Consider the following 19,066-nt stretch of genomic DNA (forward strand, 5'->3'; position numbering starts at 1 on the left):
CCACGCCACCACCGCTGTTGGAAGGGCCTCCACTAGAGAAAGAGAGAGGGCTTTGCAGTGCCCTTTCGCTCTCTCTGTCTCAGCCTACTCTTCCACGTTCACCAGACGTGAGCGGTTTGGCGACCTGGAAAATATATCCGTGGCACCAAACGCACAACAATCCAGTGTATTTAACACGTAGGCTTTCGCGACCAATATTCTTCATAATATAGGTTTTTGGGTCAGATCGCGTTATTTATAAATGTGTCGTAACCCTCCACCACCCGACATGGCCAAACAGTAAAAAATGTGTCACGTTTTTCAAAGCAACAGCATTTTAATAAAAATGCTCTTGATTCTCTTTTCAACACACCGGTGGGCTAAAGAAGTGAATTATTTTGTCCTTTGAAAAACGTGACACATTTGTTACTGTTTGGCCGTGTCGGGTGGTGGAGGGTTACGACACATTTATAAATAACGCGATCTGACCTAAAAACCTATATTATGAATCCAGTATATCTCTCCCCCATTATGGCTGTGTCTACTCGTCACGTGTCACCTCCTGGTCTACCAGCGACCCAATCCTCTGCTGAATGAGGGCCTCTCCCACACCTTGTGGATTGTGGGTGTTATCTGACCATACTTCACCGCTCTGATCCTTGTGGGTTGGTGAAGCCGGGGTGTATACAAGTACAATATATAACAATGGATGTTGGTGCACTTCCCTCTGATGTAGCACCGAAGTCGATATCAACCTGCTGTGCATAGTGGTCACCCATCCAAGCACTATCCAGGACCAAGCCTGCTTAGCCTCTGAGATCTGATCAAATCGTGTGCATTCCAAATGATTGGTCGTAGGCAATATATATAGAGGCATTGCAATTCACAATGCAAGCAAATTGAGGCTTGTCTTGAAAAATATGGCTTCATCGACACATTTGGAAATCCACTTTGGATAATACTGTATGTGTACATTGTTTTATTGTATATGCTGTTTGTATCATTTCCTCACCGTTGGCTACATAATTATTACAACAATTATCTAAAGGCGCTGCGACTCTCATACAAACGGTACACATTTCACGTGTTAAATAATAAGCCGGTGCGCTACAAATTGCTCGCATGCGCATTCAGTCACGCGTGTACTCTCGTGTTGTGCGTTTGTTATTTCACAGCATGGATGCACCGCAATATATGCCATTTGTGTGAATTGTAGAGCTGAGATGTTTAATGATTGTTTTTCTTTTTTTTCGACTTAAAGCTTTCGTGACTGCAGGGATTCATATTCTTGGTTCTTTCGGTAAAGTCACGTAGAAGGGAAATAACACAATTATAAAAAAAAAAAACATAATATAATAAAATTATCACGACGTTTCGGCCACAACGCAAGCAGCCGTCCTCAGGTGAAGAAACACAACTGTCGGAAAGACAGCGTATTAATGCACGCGGCCAACACCAGTGACGAAAGTCTGAATCGATCCTGGGCCTCCCGTAGGTCGACTCAGCCTCAAACGAGTACCTGGTGCGATGTGTAAACATCGCCACTTGGTGGCCTCCCACTCCCCCGTGTGGCGTGCTGGCCTTCACAGGAGTTCGCTAACAGCACTTGCCCCAACATGCTGTTAAGGCTATACGAGCATCTTTGTATTATGTACGTATGAAACAGTTCTGAGCATGCTCAGGCATTGCATTATGTATTTTATAAGGTTAGGCCATGCAGTGTGAAGATAATGGCCAGGTAATATATTAATTTGCACATACATATAACACAATTCGCTTGGAATGTCACAGCGTAATTCTATTAAACGAATTTATCAGTTTAAATAATTATTGCTTTATCAGCGTAACCCTTGCAAGCTATTATGTTTTGAATATAAATTTATTTAAATAATTGTAAAATAAATGCTGTGCGTCAATGCTTTCTTTAAATTCGTTTAAAACGGATTGAAAACAATCGTTTATTTGGAATTAAATGTGTTTATCTGAACGAATAAGGCATTAAGACATTCACAATTTACAATACTTAATCACATTTTCTTCTGATTTACTCTCATAAGCCAGAACATAGTGTTGCTTAATCCTTAAAAATACGCTTATTCACATTTTTTTAATCATCTTTAAAGCGTTGCGTCCATGTGTCCTTTATAATTGGAGAGGATAAATGTCTTTTTTGCACAATACAAATAATCTCCATGTCTCATTGATGTATTTTAAACTGTTCAAATCGATGCAATTACGTGGACCCTTCGTCGTTGTTAATGGAAAGTCTCTTGAGCTGACGGCCAAAAAAAATTCCCATCTCTATTGTGCAATGTGGGTGTCGGATTCGTCGGTCACACAATAGGTGGAGTCTTCGTGTGCAACGACGCCCTTTTGCAGAGGCAGACAAGTACTACAAGCGTTGAAGCACGACAACACGTCGATTACTGGACCTGTTTACGAAAGGCTGGCTTTTTGATCGGCAGTGTTGCATTGTGTTACAATATTGAACGAAAAAAACTTATCGGTAAAAAAAAAACGGGCTCGTTTCAGGCAAAACTGAGCAATATTTTTTTGCTCACAAAAAAAATACCGAGAATGCTTTCTTTACCCATCGTTAACATGAGCTGTCGTCTGTCTAGCTTGTTAACAGGCAATAACGTTACAATGTAACTATTGTACTGTAATTGACTTGTCGGGAGAGGGCAGTGTTGTGCACGTGTACAAGTTAAAACTAAACATTTTTTTTATTTTACCAGGTAAAGCTCACTGAGCTATACATAGTTATTTTCAGAAGCGACTTGGCCACAAATGCTAGCTCAACGAAGTGGCTTATCCATGTGGAGATGTATCGTTGCCAAATACTCTAAACGCGTGAATGTTGATTCTAAATGTGGAGGGGAAAAATAGGAGGACCCGGAGAAAGATCCACGTGGCCACGGGGGAAGAGAGACACCACAAACTCCAAATATACAGCAGGCGTCAGGGTCGTGATCGGGATCGAACCCACGGCCCTCCTGTATACCAGGCGAGGGAGTTAACCTCTCCACCACGATGGCAGATGGGCGAGACTGGTGACAGAATGGCAGCCAAATGGGTAAAATAATTAACCCGTAAAAACAAAGTTTTTCACTATAAATCCTTTATATGCGTGGCGGCTAGAGTCCTCTCGTCCTCTGGCTTGAGATGGCTGCCACCTATGGGTCAGATGATTGCCTGCCACCATTAAGCAATTGGTAATTAAATATAATTTATTTTTTCCAAAAAAGTGTAAAATTTTGGAAACATTTTTTCACGAAAATAAATTGTCACGCACAACGAGTCTGTGTGCAAAATGTCAGCTCGATTGGATCACGGGAAGTGGGTTAAAAAACGACCGAAAGATTTGCACGGTCGTAAGCGCGTAAGCAAGCAAGCAAGTGAACTTAATATAAAGGATTTTAAAAGCAACGCTGGGGTAATTTGCATCTTAGTGCCGTGGGTAACTCACTTGCACGAGCCAGTGTTATGGGAGTGTGTATTTTAGTCTGCGTGTATTTATGTACGTTGAACTTCTTTCGTACCGTACATAGCTATCCGTGATAATCGCAGGTGCGGAGGGAGGACAACAAACTCTGGGTCTCTGTGTGAGTCTCTAGGTCTCTATGTGAGTTTGTGGGTCTCTGTGTGAGTCTATGGGTCTCTGTATGCGTCTTTGGGTCTCTGTGGGTGTCTACGGGTCTCTGTGTGAGTCTCTGGGTCTCTGTGTGAGTCTCTGGGTCTCTATGTGAGTTTGTGGGTCTCTGTGTGAGTCTGTGGGTCTCTGTGTGAGTCTCTGGGTCTCTGTGTGAGTCTATGGGTCTCTGTGTGAGTATACGGGTCTCTGTGTGGGTCTACGGGTCTCTGTGTGAGTATGTGGGACCTCTGTGTGAGTCTACGGGTCTTTGTGGGTGTCTATGGGTCTCTGTGTGAGTATACGGGTCTCTGTGTGAGTCTACGGGTCCCTGTGTGAGTCTACGGGTCTCTGTGTGAGTCTATGGGTCTCTGTGTGAGTCTACGGGTCTCTGTGTGAGTCTATGGGTCTCTGTGTGAGTTTGTGGGTCTCTGTGTGAGTCTGTGGGTCTCTATGTGAGTTTGTGGGTCTCTGTGTGAGTCTACGGGTCTCTATGTGAGTTTGTGGGTCTCTGTGTGAGTCTGTGGGAGTCTGTGGGTCGCTGTGTGAGTCTATGGGTCTCTGTGCGAGTTTATGGGTGTCTGTGTCAATCTATGGGTCTCTGTGTGAGTCTATTGGTCTCTGTGTGAGTCCCTGGGTCTCTATGTGAGTTTGTGGGTGTCTGTGTGAGTCTATGGGTCTCTGTGTGAGTTTGTGGGTCTCTGTGTGAGTCTACGGGTCTCTGTGTGAGTCTGTGGGTCTCTGTGTGAGTCTCTGGGTCTCTGTGTGAGTCTATGGGTCTCTGTGTGAGTCTACGGGTCTCTGTGTGGGTCTACGGGTCTCTGTGTGAGTCTGTGGCTCTCTATGCGAGTTTGTGGGTCTCTGTGTGAGTCTACGGACCTCTGTGTGAGTCTATGGGTCTCTGTGGGTGTCTATGGGTCTCTGTGTGAGTCTATGGGTCTCTGTGGGTGTCTACGGGTCTCTGTGTGAGTCGGTTGGTCTCTGTGTGAGTCTATGGGTCTCTGTGTGGGTCTACGGGTCTCTGTGTGAGTCTGTGGGTCTCTATGTGAGTTTGTGGGTCTCTGTGTGAGTCTATGGGTCTCTGTATGCGTCTTTGGGTCTCTGTGGGTGTCTACGGGTCTCTGTGTGAGTCTATGGGTCTCTGTGTGAGTCTACGGGTCTCTGTGTGGGTCTACGGGTCTTTGTGTGAGTATGTGGGACCTCTGTGTGAGTCTACGGGTCTTTGTGGGTGTCTATGGGTCTCTGTGTGAGTATACGGGTCTCTCTGTGAGTCTACGGGTCTCTGTGTGAGTCTATGAGTCTCTGTGTGAGTATACGGGTCCCTGTGTGAGTCTACGGGTCTCTGTGTGAGTCTATGCGTCTCTGTGTGAGTCTGTGGGTCTCTGTGTGAGTCTCTGGGTCTCTATGTGAGTTTGTGGGTGTCTGTGTGAGTCTATGGGTCTCTGTGTGAGTCTATTGGTCTCTGTGTGAGTCTACAGGTCTCTATGTGAGTTTGTGGGTCTCTGTGTGAGTCTGTGTGAGTCTGTGGCTCTCTGTGTGAGTCTACGGGTCTCTGTGTGAGTCTATGGGTCTCTGTGTGAGTTTGTGGGTCTCTGTGTGAGTCTGTGGGAGTCTGTGGGTCTCTGTGTGAGTCTACGGGTCTCTATGTGAGTTTGTGGGTCTCTGTGTGAGTCTACGGGTCTCTGTGTGAGTCTATGGGTCTCTGTGTGAGTCTGTGTATTTGTTTTGAACTTCTTTCGCACCGTACGTAGCCATCCGTGCTAATCGGAGGCGCGGGTGTATGTTGACTTCGAGTTGACGGTGTTGTGATTATTGGGGATAATTTTACAATTAAAGTAATTGTATTTAGCTCTCTCTCAACCGTACGCTGATACTGCCCTCTGCCGTAAGAATCAACTAATTGAGCGAACAACACCGCAAAGGACACCGACCCACACTGACCAGCGTGGTGAAGTATAATGTTTGCGTGCACAAGCCGGCGTGAGTAGGTTAAACGTTGAGTTTTATAAGGGCACCACGGGGTGACCAACCCCTCCCCACCCACCCCCCCCCACCCAGCCCCTCCCCACCCTCCCCACCCACCCCCCCACCCAGCCCCACCCCCCCACCCAGCCCCTCCCCACCCACCCCCCCACCCAGCCCCTCCCCACCCTCCCCACCCAGCCCCACCCTCCCCACCCAGCCCCATCCTCCCCACCCAGCCCCTCCCCACCCTCCCCTCTCCACCCAGCCCCACCCCTCCCATATTTGGATGCACGACGGACGGACACAATAATCCCCTGTGGGCTGGTGTAACCAGGAGGTTCCTCCCAGTAATACTCTTTGGTTATTTCGGCAAAGTCACGCCGGTAGAAACCAATAAGAGATCACGACGTTTCGATCGCAACACAAGCAACCGTCTTCAGGTGTAAAATAAGATGGCAAGCTGTTTTATATAAAGGTTTAGAGATAGGCGGGGCAACTTAATGTTAATGTAGGAGCGAGTTGGAGAGATACATTTTATTAGAAGTGTAAGCCGAGTTCATCGTTGAGGGTTGTAGTTTAAAAAATAAATATTTGTCAGGAAATGTAACGTTTTAGAGACAGAGAGAAATGGAAACATCGCAATTGTAGTAACGATAATATTGCTAAGAGGACGATATGATTATCACGGACATCGTACGATATTGTATACAGAACGATATATCGTGTATACACCGCACGATATATCGTGTATATATCGCGATATATCGCACGGTGCGATATATCGTACGGTGCGATATATCGTACGGTGCGATATATCGTACGGTATATCGCGATATATCGTGCGGTGCGATATATCGCGATATATTGCACGATATATCGCGATATATCGTACTGTATAGCAACATGATGATGACGCGGTCTGCGGCTCTTCTGCGATTGGTCGGAGCGCCGCGTGACGTCGACGGATTTTGGCGCGAGAAGCCGCCAGCAGCCGGTGGAGCGCTGTGGCCACAGCTGATCGCAGCGCCGCACGTGGCGGCAGTGGCAGCAGTCAGTGGCAGGCAACAGCAGGCAACAGCAGCCAACAGCAGCGGCAGGCAGTGGCAGGCAACAGCAGTTGCAGTCAGTGGCAGGCAGCAGCAACAGCAGTAGCAGGTAACGGCAGTAGCAGGCAACGACAGGCAACAGCAGGCAGTGGCAGGCAACAGCAGTAGCAGGCAACGACAGGCAACAGCAGGCAGGCAGCAACAGCAGCAAGCAAACTCATCCTCTGCGAGTCCAAACAGGCGGCAGCAGCAACAGCAGCAGTCGCCCTGTGTTCCTGCAGGAATAATCTCTCCGTGCTGCCGACAACACAAGCGAGCGTGTGCTGGGCTCAAGGGCAAAGCTGCTCACCCACCCTGCGGATACGGACACCGCATCGCCCGTCCACCCACCCACCCACCCCCGTCCTTGTTGACGACACCGCCGCTCGGGCCACGCACACGCGGGCCCAGCCATGGACCCCGACCGCAAGCGCGCACGCTTCGTGGACGGAGACGTCGACGGGTACGGAGACGACGATGAGAGGCCTCCCTCCGAGGGCACGGCGCTCGAGCGGGAACTCTGCGACGAGGGGAGCCGGGCGTCCGGCGCCGAGTCGTGGCGACGTTGGGACGCGGAGACGGTGGCCAAGTGGCTGGGGAAGATGGATGTGCCGGACGAGGTCTGCATCGCCTTCAGAAGTGCGTAACGCTCTCTCACACTGTTTAACACGTGGCAGGCTTTCGCGACCAATATTATTCATAATCAACGTTTTTGGGTTTAGATCGCGTTTATTTATAAATGTGTCGTAACCCTCCACCACCCGACACGGCCAATCGATAAAAAAGTGTCACGTTGACAAAAGACAAATAGTTAACTGCTTTAGCCCACCGGTGTGTTGAAGCGTGAAACCACAACATTTACTATTTGAGTAGTACGACGTTTTGCTGGTAATCACACACGCCGTGGGGAAGCTGTGTTTGTACCCCCCCCCACCCCCTGGTGTTGATGTTAAGAGGGTACGCAATCAATGCTGAGGCCACCCAGAGGAGGTCCGGTACGGGTTCAGGTATTGATCACTGATGTTGGCCCTTCGTGGGACTCGATTCAGCTCGCCGGGATCGTAGCGCAGTGCGCTTATCACTGCGCCATGCGTGTTCGTGTGTATTTTTAAATCCTTTATATTAAGTTCACTTGCTTGCGTGTTTGCGTGCTTACGACCGTGCAAACCTTTCGGTCGTTTTTTAACCCACTTCCCGTGATCCAATCGAGCTGACATTTTGCACACAGACTCGTTGTGCGAGACAATTAATGTTCGTGACATTTTTTTTTCAAAATTTTACACTGTTTAGGGAAAACAAATTAAATATTTAATTACCAATTGTTTAATACTGGCAGACAATCATCTGATCCATAGGTGGCAGCCATCTCAAGCCAGAGGACGAGAGGACTCTAGCCGCCACGCATATTAAGGATTTATAGTGAAAAACTTTGTTTTTACGGGTTATACTTGTTAAATCCTTTATATTAAGTTCACTTGAGCGCTTGCTTGCTTGCTTACGACCGTGCACATCTTTCGGTCGTTTTTAACCCACTTCCCGTGATCCAATCGAGCTGACATTTTCCACACAGACTCGTTGTGCGTGACAATTAATGTTCGTGAAATTTTTTTTACAAAATTTTACACTTTATAGAACATAAATATTATATTTAATTACCAATTGCTTAATGCTGCCATGCAATCATCTGACCCATAGGTGGCAGCCATCTCAAGCCAGAGGACGAGAGGACTCTAGCCGCCACGCATATAAAGGATTTATAGTGAAAAACTTTGTTTTTACGGGTTATGCTTGTTAACTTTCGCACCACCACGCGTTAGCCAAGCGTGCTTATCAGTGGTGCCGGGGAACGAAGGGCAACTAACGACCTAGCGTGAGGTGAGGTGAGGCAGGCTGGGAACTTTGATCAGATGTTGGGTAACTCGAGCACGACCTCGATTAGATTTGGCATATAAAACCCCCGGGGTGGTGGGGAGGGGTCCATTTATAGATCAACGTCAGCCAAGATCATCTACTTAGAGATGAACGATGCCTCTATCGTCCCCTCCTCCTTAAAGAACCATCTGTTCGCACTCGCCTACCCCATCCTCGTCTCGTTGATCTACGTCAACTTCACTTCCCCTCTCACACATCATCGTCGTAGTCGTCGTCCTCATATTTACAACGTTCACCGCCCCATCTCGTTCAATGCCTCACTTGTGTTTTTGCACCATCGTTAATTCACTGTACAGCGCTTTGGTTAAAGCTTTATAAATGTCATTAAGATTGCATACATGTCAACCCCTTATCAGTGGCCCTACCTTTCGATTTAAAGCTTTCGTGACTGCAGGGATTCATCTTCTTGGTTCTTTCGGTAAAGTCACGTAGAATGGAATTAATAAAATAAAACATAATAAAATACAATTCTCACGACGTTTCGGCCACAACGCAAGACAGCGTCTTTCCGACAGACCTGTTCTTCACCTGATGACGGCTGCTTGCGTTGTGGGCGAAACGTCGTGAGAATTGTATTTTATTATGTTTTATTTTTATTATTTCCCTTCTACGTGACTTTACCGAAAGAACCAAGAAGATGGCCCTACCTTGTTACAGACAAATTCAGACCTCATTGGTCACCCCGTGCTCCTTATAAATCTCAACGTTCATCCTACAAAGTACCACATCACTAGCGAGAAACACAAAAAATAGACAAACACATTTTTTTGCGCGTATTGAAACGGCTGTATGTCGTTTGGACCTGAAAACTCAATTTACACCGTACAAGAATACGGGAAAACCGTATGGGTTCTAGATTTGAAGCTTTCGTGGTTGCAAGGATTCATATTCTTAGGTTTTTTCGGTAAAGTCAAGTAGGTAAAAAATTAAAATTAATAAAAGTAAAATAAAATAAAATGTGTGCCGTTCCTGGCCCCCCCCCTCAACCATTATATATACGGAGTGGTATCTCTTGTAATCTCTCATTTACTTGATACAGCTGTCGGGCTGTGACAGTTCCAACCTGAAGATGGAAGCTTGTGTTGCCTCCGAAACGTCGTGATTTTTATTTTTATTTTACTTTTATTAGTTTAAATTTAAATTTTTTACCTATGTGACTTTACCGAAAAAACCTAACAATATAAACCGTATGGGTTGACAGCTATGAGTTTATGATGATTGAGTTTCAATCGCTCCATCTTCTCGCTGAACATACTTGTGGCCGCGTTCCATTACTTTCCCGTCATTCCGTCATTATTTGCTGACCTTCGGCCATGTCCCTTCTAGCGACATCTCGGCAGTTTTGACGTCTTTAACCTTTTATGTAGTTGTACTGTATTGGACGAAAAAGCTAAAAATAACAACGGGCCAACCCTAATGGCATTTGAATTTGGTGCAGTATCGGTAACAAATGCAGTAAAGCAGTTGTTGGCTTTTAAAGTGAGGGCTTGGAAAACCAAACACGGCAGGTGCCTAGCTTGTTCAATCTTGTTCACCATTGAATAGAATACAATGCAATGGGCTGGATCACTTGCAAACACTGTCAAGCCGGTCTTAAGCCAGTAGCCAACACCACACCTCCGCAACATACAATAGGGCCACCGTATGAAGGAAGTGATTCGCGTGACCTCATGTCATATATGCAACTGGCTGTAAAGAATATACACAAATATAGTTTAAGACGTAGGCTTTCGTGACAAGTATCATCCGTAATAGAGTTTTTTGGGGTTGCATCGTGTAAATATATCAATGTGTCGTTAAAACCCGCCACCACCCGACACAGCCAACTAGTAAGGGGTTGGCACGTAACATTTGCAATTTAATTGTAAATGTTGTGGCTTGGCTCTCCAACACACCAGTGTGCTGTACTAGTGACGAATTGGCCACGTTCTGTTTACTTGACAACCCTTACTAGTTGGCTGTGTCGGGTGGTGGCGGGGTTTAACGACACAACATTTATATATTTACACGATCTAACCCAGAAAAAGCTCTATTATACACAAATATAGTTTAGACGGTGATATGTTGTTGCTTGTTTCATCCCCGTGCTTATGAGACTGAAATAATGTCACGTTTTCTTCATATGCTGCACTTTTAGATCTAAATGGAAAACTAATTTCTTTGGAACTGCTTTTTGTGTTTAGTTGTCCTTACCCTGCACCTCCGATTAGCACGGTTGGCTACCTACGGTTAAAAATAAGTTAAAGGTACATACAAACACTTGGCAATCTGATGGCTTGTTATTATTACACGCTTTTATTTAACTCACTAAGTCTGTTGTGGTATCCTCAAAAAATCTTGTAACTCAATTTTTACCCACTTCTCAATGTGCTATCGACTGCAAACTTGATATACCTATGTCATACTGATGACAAGACTATATTATATCATAAAAAAATCCTAAGCATATATTTGTTTACATTTTACACGCTTTTATTTAACTCACTCTGTCTGTCGTATCCTCAAATCTTGTAACTCAATTTCAACCGTCTTCCCAATTTCGTATCGACTGGAAACTTTTGTATAGCTCTGTCATACTGATGACAATACTATATTCTATTATTAAAAGTAAAAAAAATATTTTAAAACAATAATTTGTACGGGTCTAATTGTCCACGCTCAACTCACGTTGGCTGTAAATCACCACGGTCCCTTACGTTATGGCAAGCCTCGGGGCCACTTCCTGGAGTCGTGGAGTTCTGCCATTACTCGTACGGTACATTTCGTTAAAGCGTGGAAAAAAAAATATTTTTTAATATTTATTTTTATTATTTTACACGCTTTTATTTAACTCACTCTGTCGTTGTTGTCGTATCCTCAAATCTTGTAACTCAATTTTAACCCACTTGCCAATGTGGTATCGACTGCAAACTTGGTATACTTATGTCATACTGATGACAATACTATATTCTATCCAAAAAAATACAAAGTATTTTTAAACATTCATTTTTATATGTTATGTTTCGGCTTGGGTCTAATTGTTCACGCTCAACTCACGTTGGCTGTACATCACCACGGTCCCTTGCGTTATGGCAAGCCCCGGGGCCACTTCCTGGAGTCGTGGAGTTCTGCCATTACTAGTACGGTACATTTCATTAAAGCTCCATGTGATGAGGGCTTCTTCAGGATCATAAGGAGCTGAACATGCCTTAACACGTAGGCTTTCGCGACCAATGTTATTCATAATCAACGATTTTTGGGTTTAGATCGCGTTTATTTATAGGGAAACAACCACTAACTGATTACTAATGTAGCATAATCACAATAAAACACATTCCAAATGATTACTAATCTACAACTCGCATCGTAACAATAGCCTGATTACTAATCTAGTATATAATTACAATCACTCCCCCCTTGAATCTTTGCACCTGATGAGTTAATGATGACGTCACCCTGCTGCTGCTCTATATAAGAACGGGAGACACAGGAGAGCCTCACCATTCTGGCGAATTGCCCGATGATGCTGATTGCAATTACCAGCGAAACGTCGTACTCAAATTGTAAATGTTGTTGCTTCAACACACCGGTGGGCTAAAGCAGTGAACTATTTGTCTTTGTCAACGTGACACATTTTTACTGATTGGCCGTGTCGGGTGGTGGAGGGTTACGACACATTTATAAATAAACGCGATCTAAACCCAAAAATCGTTGATTATGAATGAACATGCCTTGTCCAGCCCAAACACCCACTGGAGAGCAATAAAGCACAACCGGAAAATGGACAAACTTAAGCACTAGGCCATATCGTTTAAGCACAGCCAGTCTCTTTAAGATGATTTGTTATAATCAGGCAAAAGATAATTTTCGCAATAAAATGTTGACGGAGGGCATTTAAAACCTGGTGGAGAAAACAGAAGGAAAACATATCACTGACGTGTAGCCAAGGTTGGTCTATTTTTGCAAGGGAGGTCATGAGAAAAAAAACATCTGCTGGGTGTCAGGTTATGAATAGATTTTACTTTTGTTTTTCACAGAGCACAACATCACGGGCACAGTGCTACCGGACATTACAGAAGACCACCTGAAAACAATTGGGGTAAAGTAAGTACAGCACGGTAACATTTTAACAACTTCCTCAACCTCCAAACTTTCCACAGGTCACACTTGACCCACACGCAGATCCATGCGTATTTGAATTTGTATTTGAAGCTTCTATTCTTTTGTGATTGATACTTGTAGACCCAATGTTAGTGATTCATTGGTGAGTGAAATTCAGTATTGTAATATCCCGTCATAATTCAGTAACGATATATATGCAGAAGGGATGTCCTGATCACACAACAACAACTGCCATTCGCCACGAAGTGGCGGTGACATCACTACGTCGCTTGTGCCAGGCTATGTGCACTTTAAGGCCATGTGAAGTGTCGAACGCCCACTGACAGGAGGTCATGGGACAGCCCCGGGTGCCGTGGGTTGACTGAGATGACAGATGACTGAGATGACTGAGATGAGTGGCCGATGCACCACCCGTGCCCCCTCCACTGCCAAATTGCTGTGTTTTAGCCGCCTGACGCTCCACTCATTGTTGTGAGCATTGCCTCCCATGTACGACAGGTTCCCTGTCGCGCATGAGAGGCGCGGTTTATATATTAAGTAATGGTGATGTTTACTATAATTTACAGAAAGTGTTGAAATTGGTTTTTGTTTGTCCGAAATGTATTGTTCGCTGGTCAGGGGTGGGGGATGCGGTTGTGCATTTTGGCATCAGCAACAGCTGACAAAGGGGAAGTGGCTTTTTTTGCTGGCGACTGCTGATTGCTTCTCATTCGCGGTTCAAAGCAGAGATGACCGATTCATCACAAATCATCATCGCTCGTCATCAAGTATTATTTTTGACCGTGCTTGCCTACACGCCTGGCTCCGACTCCTCTCTGATCAGGGTAGTGGGGGGGGGGTGGCAGAACAGCTGTTGAGTGGGGGGCCATCGTGACAGGAGAGTGAACTTGAGTGGACGGCTGCGCAGGGCTCTCCATAGCACCACCCCCGCCCGCCCACCCTGCCGCCAAGCGCTGGCGCTGTCTCCCATGCGGTGCCTCTCAAGGTGCCGGAGCTAAGGGCTGTTTGAGATCATCTTTCACCAAAGTCTCACGGAGTCTCAAGAAGCTTTTTCAGACGGGTCCTGTCAAGTTTATTTTTCACAGTATGGGGCGTTGTCGCTTGCGTGTAATCCCTACAGGTAATGCTGGGACGTTAGGAATGAACGCACCAGTTGGCGATGCACTTTTACATCTAAATTGAAAACTAATTTATTTAGAGCTGCTTTTTGAGTTTAGTTTGTGGTCCTTCCCCCGCACCACCGATTAGCACGGTTAACTACATACGGCGTGAAAGAAATTGAAGATGCATACAGTGCATACAGTGCATACAGCATACACTACAAATTAGGAGTTGAAGGGTCCGTTATTTTCAAGCTGATTACACACCACTCGGTAAACGTCGAACAGTTGTATTCTAACCAAGTATTCGTTCAGCAGTATGTAGTTGGCTAGTATACATACTGCACAGGTACTGTATTGTGCTTTACATATGTGCAGTAAAAAGAAGACGTTTTTATGCGTCGTTGCTATAAAATGCATTTCATATATTCGAGGCCCCAAACAACCATTGACAGTGATACTAGTTCTTAGGAATCTGTTTCAATATCAACATTTGCTACGCGACAGTCGGTTCGCCGTGTGGAACTCGGTGAAGGAAAATGTGCAGGCGGTTTTGTGCACGTGTTTCGACTTGCAGCACATGCATGTAAACGACGGCCAATGGCAAAAGCCCTTGTAATCGTCCACAATCTGCTTGAATAAAGACTTTCCTGTTGTTGCCACCCCATGGTCTCGGGAGATAGTCATCCATCTGGTTTCTGCACACGAGCTGATTACATCGCTCTGTCCTCACTGTGAACGGACTCTTAGGCATGGACCTTATTTTGTATAGATGTTACGTTCGTATGTATGTTGAACTTCTTTTACACCGTACGTAGCCAACCTTGCTCATCGGAAACCACGTTGGTTTGTTGGATCTATGCCCTGTTTTCCGTTATTAATATTAAGAATAATTAAGAAAAAAAAAATTTGTTTTTATTATATCTATATATATATTTTTTTTAATAATGAGGACGGCCCACTTCTCCTCACGGGCACACCGGGAGTCCATGAGACATGGAGGGCGGTTGAAATGATAAGAAGTCGGTGACAGAGAGGTCATAGAGATCCAGATGGACAAAAGATGTATGGACTAACCTCCCAAAGACATCTGGAGATGTACAGATAAGGTGCAGAGCAAACAACGGTTGAAACTCGCGTTTTCTTAACGTTTTCCTTACCGAAAAGTAGAAACTTAACATAGATAATTAACCAACAAACAATAATATTATTATTAGTAATTCCCTTATATTCACCGCATACATATTATTTAGAAGTATATGTTTCCTATCTACACAACCTTCCGAAAAACTAAAAAGTACGAATTCCAGAAAGCTTAAGTGCATGTGCACTTAACCTCAGGACATAAAAAAATTAACTCAGAATAAAACACCAATCTCTGGAGAACTAAACTTGGCGAAGCCCAAAATAATAATGTGACGAGGATCATGGCGAATATTCATTAAACATAGACGAATGATAACCCCGATACCAAGACCGAAGGAACTCATAAAATATAATTCAAGAATAAATGTAACACACAGGACCACATACATGTATTGCAAACATCTCCTCGACCACCTTTGTCTTCCAGCGGGGTCTGACCTCAGAATGACCCACCCAGGGTAAGCAAGGAGGGGGCAAAGGTCACAAAGGGGGGGGGTTTGTGCTGACATTGGTTGTTTTCTCTCGCAAGAGACATGGAAAGGGGAGTGACTGCTCGCGTGTTTGAGTTAAGCACGGCCGTCTTTGTCTCCCCGCAGCACAAACAGATGGCCCAGGAATGCTTGGAGGGTTAGGAAGGTCGCGAGGAGGGGACGCGGTGATGTCTGCTTATTCTCGCACTGTTTTAGGTTGTTTCTCTCTCGCAAAAGAAAGAGGAGAGTGATCGCGTTTTGAGCACAAACAGCAAGATTTGCACACGCAAGCAAAATAACATTCCCCACCCCTCCTCCCAGAATGGTTACACCTGCTGGGTCTTTACTAATAAACACGCACACGACACACGAAACACACGAACGCAGATGTGTTCAATCCACAGAAAGATATATGACGGCCTTCAAACAACTCGGGAAGATTGAGTGGATTTTCTGAATATAGGCCGGGGAAAAATCCATTCAACTCAGATCGACAGGGGCTCTGGCCCCCAACACAGATCTCCAGGGCTTCGGCTCCATCTCTTCTCGTCGCCGCCAACGAAGAAGCTTTTCGTCATACAGAAGGACGAGGTTCGCGCGGTGACGAGACATCGTTAGAGTGACAGTCTGAGAGCAGTCTGGGTTGAGTCGTGCTCAGTCTCGCAACTCGGCGTGCGACGCAGCGTTGCGACGGGGCTCGCAAGAGAGCTGGGGCAAATCGTGCCTCGAGGAGAGATGGAACGAGGAGGGGTCGTTCGAGTCGCAGAAGTCTGAGTTCAACCTGGGTCGGGGCGGGGTTTCAGCCGTGCTCCGGCTGGCGGAGCGTCGTGAGGAAACGAAACACCGATGCTGATGGTAGGTGTCGCTTCTCGCAGAACGAAGTTAAGTGCGAGTAAAGCTGGCAGCCGCACGAACAAGGGGAAGCACGGAGCAGAGAGAGAGTGACGAGTGACGACAAGCAATCAACCTGTAAAAGGGCGGAGATCGCCAAGCGTCGACCAAGCGGGCAAAGCAGAGAGCGCGAAGCAGTGGAGGAAGCCTGGTCAAACGGCTGCGAGGGAGAGGACAGCGCCATCGAATGCGCCGTGTGCCTGAGGGCACACCGACCAACGACCAGTGTGAACACACAAGACGTCCAGAGCGACGGCGAGCATCGTGCCGACTCAACAATCAATCGAGCAGTGGAGAAGCCGGGGGCTGCCACCAAGAAAGCGCGTGCGCCACCTTGCGCCACCGTGCGCCACCGTGCGACACCGAGCGACACCGAGCGACACGAGCGACCGAGCATCTTCAAGGAGAACATCGTGCCAACGCCGCTCAATCCAGCAGTGGAGAGAGAGCAGCAGGAGCAGAACCGGCGGCCACGCCCAATCGAGAGGAACATCTGGCCGCTGTTCGTATCCTCCCACACCACACAAGCTAACGACACAATTAATATTACGAGGGGACGACGCACACACAGCACGCACACGAATAAGACTTTAAAAGAAAAACTGTCTTTGCGTTTCAAAAAGGGTTGCCATTTCGAGGTGGTGCGTTCAATATCAACTGATCGTGCAAAGCAGTTGCTGCCGTCGAGTTACATGAATAAGAAATGTTTTGGTCATTCATTTTCGTTAACTGCATAATTTCGCCAATGAAGAAGTATTTTTAGTCATTCAATTTCGTTAATTGCATAAGATTGCCCATGAATTTATTGACGTATACTCGCTTTCGCATACTAGAGTGTCATGTGCTTGTTTAGAATTAAAATTGCTTAACACCAACTGTTCGAGTGCTTCTTTCCAAGTCCATGCAAAACTGTCTTATTCTTGACAACTGTATCCTGTGATGAGATCTGAACCTGGAGAATTAAAATAAATAAACACACTAAGATAATCAGTAAATGTTTAATCGACGATAATCGTGTTATCCTGATTGATATAACTCTGGATAGACGAAGCTAAGCCTAATTATCACAACTGCACACATTAACATAATCGCAAGCATCCGCATAAATTACTACGATTATCATAATTTATGCATATAATTACACACATTATCATAATTTATGCATATTAATACACACACTATCATAATTAATGCGATTTGCGCATTTTTCGGAAAATTATTAATTTTTATTATTTTTATCAAAATTTCATAACCCGACACATACAACAGGTTCCAAATGGCAGAATTCGCTTCCGTTGGTCATGGCAATACTACGATATAATATCCACGATTATCAGGTCGTCTCGTTTTGAAATATGTTGTCATATTGTGATTGTCGTTACTCATTTAAGTTTAAGAAATTGTATTTTCTAATTCGAATATTTATGAAATAACAAGTTACGCGATACTCATATTGCGATAATAGACATATTGTGAAGTTGGTCTCGTATCATGTAAAATGTATGTTGCAGCAAGTGTGTTGGAAGTTCTGCAGGATTAGGGTCATCATCCCGACCGTAATAAAAAAAAAATTCAAATTGCAATCCTCCTTATTTCCACTGGCAGGAAACTGGGAAATCAGCTGAAAGTTCTTCAAGTTTTGAAGATCATGTGCCAGGATTCCAAGCAAAACATGAAGGCAAGTACAACCATTTTTTTTTCATGCATCGTCATCATCGTTGTCGTCTTCTCACCAATTTCCATTCTTACTCCAAACTCTGTAACGCAAGCATTTGTACTCGCGTCATTAACGCGGGGGACGGCTGTGCGCACATTCACCTTCGACAGGTGTTCAATGACCCCATCCACGGACACATTGTGCTGCACCCCTTGCTCGTGAGAATCATCGACACCCCGCAGTTCCAGCGCCTCCGCAACATCAAGCAGCTGGGCGGCACCTACTGGGTGTTCCCCGGAGCCTCGCACAACCGCTTCGAGCACTCCATGGGGTGGGTTCTCCCTCTACGGGTCCTTCCGCCACACCCCCGGTTAGCACGGTTGGCTACGTATGGTGTGAAGGAAGTTCAACATACGTACATATATACCATCACCACATCATCATTACCATATCATCATCACCATATCATCATCATTACCATCATCACCATATTATTAAGCCACTGGAGCTATGCACTTTTAAATCTAAATTTAAAACAAATTTTTTTTAGAACTGCTTTTTGTGTTTAATTTGTTGTCCTTCCCCCACACCTCTGATTAGCACGGTTGGTAATGTACGGTGCGAAAGAAGTTCAACATACATTTATACCATCACCACCTCATCATCACCATCACCACCACGACCATCTCATGGTCGTAGCATGGTTGGCTACGTAGGGTGGAAAAGAAGTTCAACATACAAACAGCAGAGCTGGATGCTCATAGAACATTTTCCACTGGCACATCTGAGCCGAGCCAATGGAGGGCCCTCATGGTACGATGGTATTCCACTTGTCTACAAGCCATACCGAGCCGAAACAAGCTAGGAAACTCGGGCCTCACGAGGCTTTGAAATTGAAATGTACTTATTTAACCAGGAAAGCCACACCGAGGTAGAGGGAAATTTATGTGTGTATACATGTGGGAGATAACTGGAAAACCTTGAGAAAACGCACACGCGCACGAGGGGGCAACACTCTATCCCTGTTCAAATGGAAAGGGAGTTTAACGACTTTCGTGCGATCCATCGGCGTGCATAGCCACCACTGCCCGGCGTATGAAACTGGTTCT

At 45.4% G+C, this 19,066-nt stretch overlaps 1 protein-coding gene across 1 annotated transcript in view; it reads left to right on the forward strand.

The window, feature by feature from the left end:
• Positions 1 to 19,066, forward strand: part of SAMHD1 (SAM and HD domain containing deoxynucleoside triphosphate triphosphohydrolase 1) — a 39,814-nt gene that overhangs the window by 1,742 nt on the left and 19,006 nt on the right. Inside the window, exons 2-5 of the mRNA XM_061572027.1 lie at positions 6,903 to 7,299; positions 12,609 to 12,675; positions 17,906 to 17,978; positions 18,128 to 18,288. Coding sequence (XP_061428011.1) covers positions 7,074 to 7,299; positions 12,609 to 12,675; positions 17,906 to 17,978; positions 18,128 to 18,288 — 527 coding nt within the window. The 5' untranslated portion in view covers positions 6,903 to 7,073. The remainder of the gene's footprint in view (positions 1 to 6,902; positions 7,300 to 12,608; positions 12,676 to 17,905; positions 17,979 to 18,127; positions 18,289 to 19,066) is intronic.

This window comes from Lethenteron reissneri, chromosome 49 (assembly GCF_015708825.2).
Source record: "Lethenteron reissneri isolate LAM-NWPU_2019-01 chromosome 49, ASM1570882v1, whole genome shotgun sequence".
Classification (NCBI taxonomy): Eukaryota; Metazoa; Chordata; class Hyperoartia; order Petromyzontiformes; family Petromyzontidae; genus Lethenteron; species Lethenteron reissneri.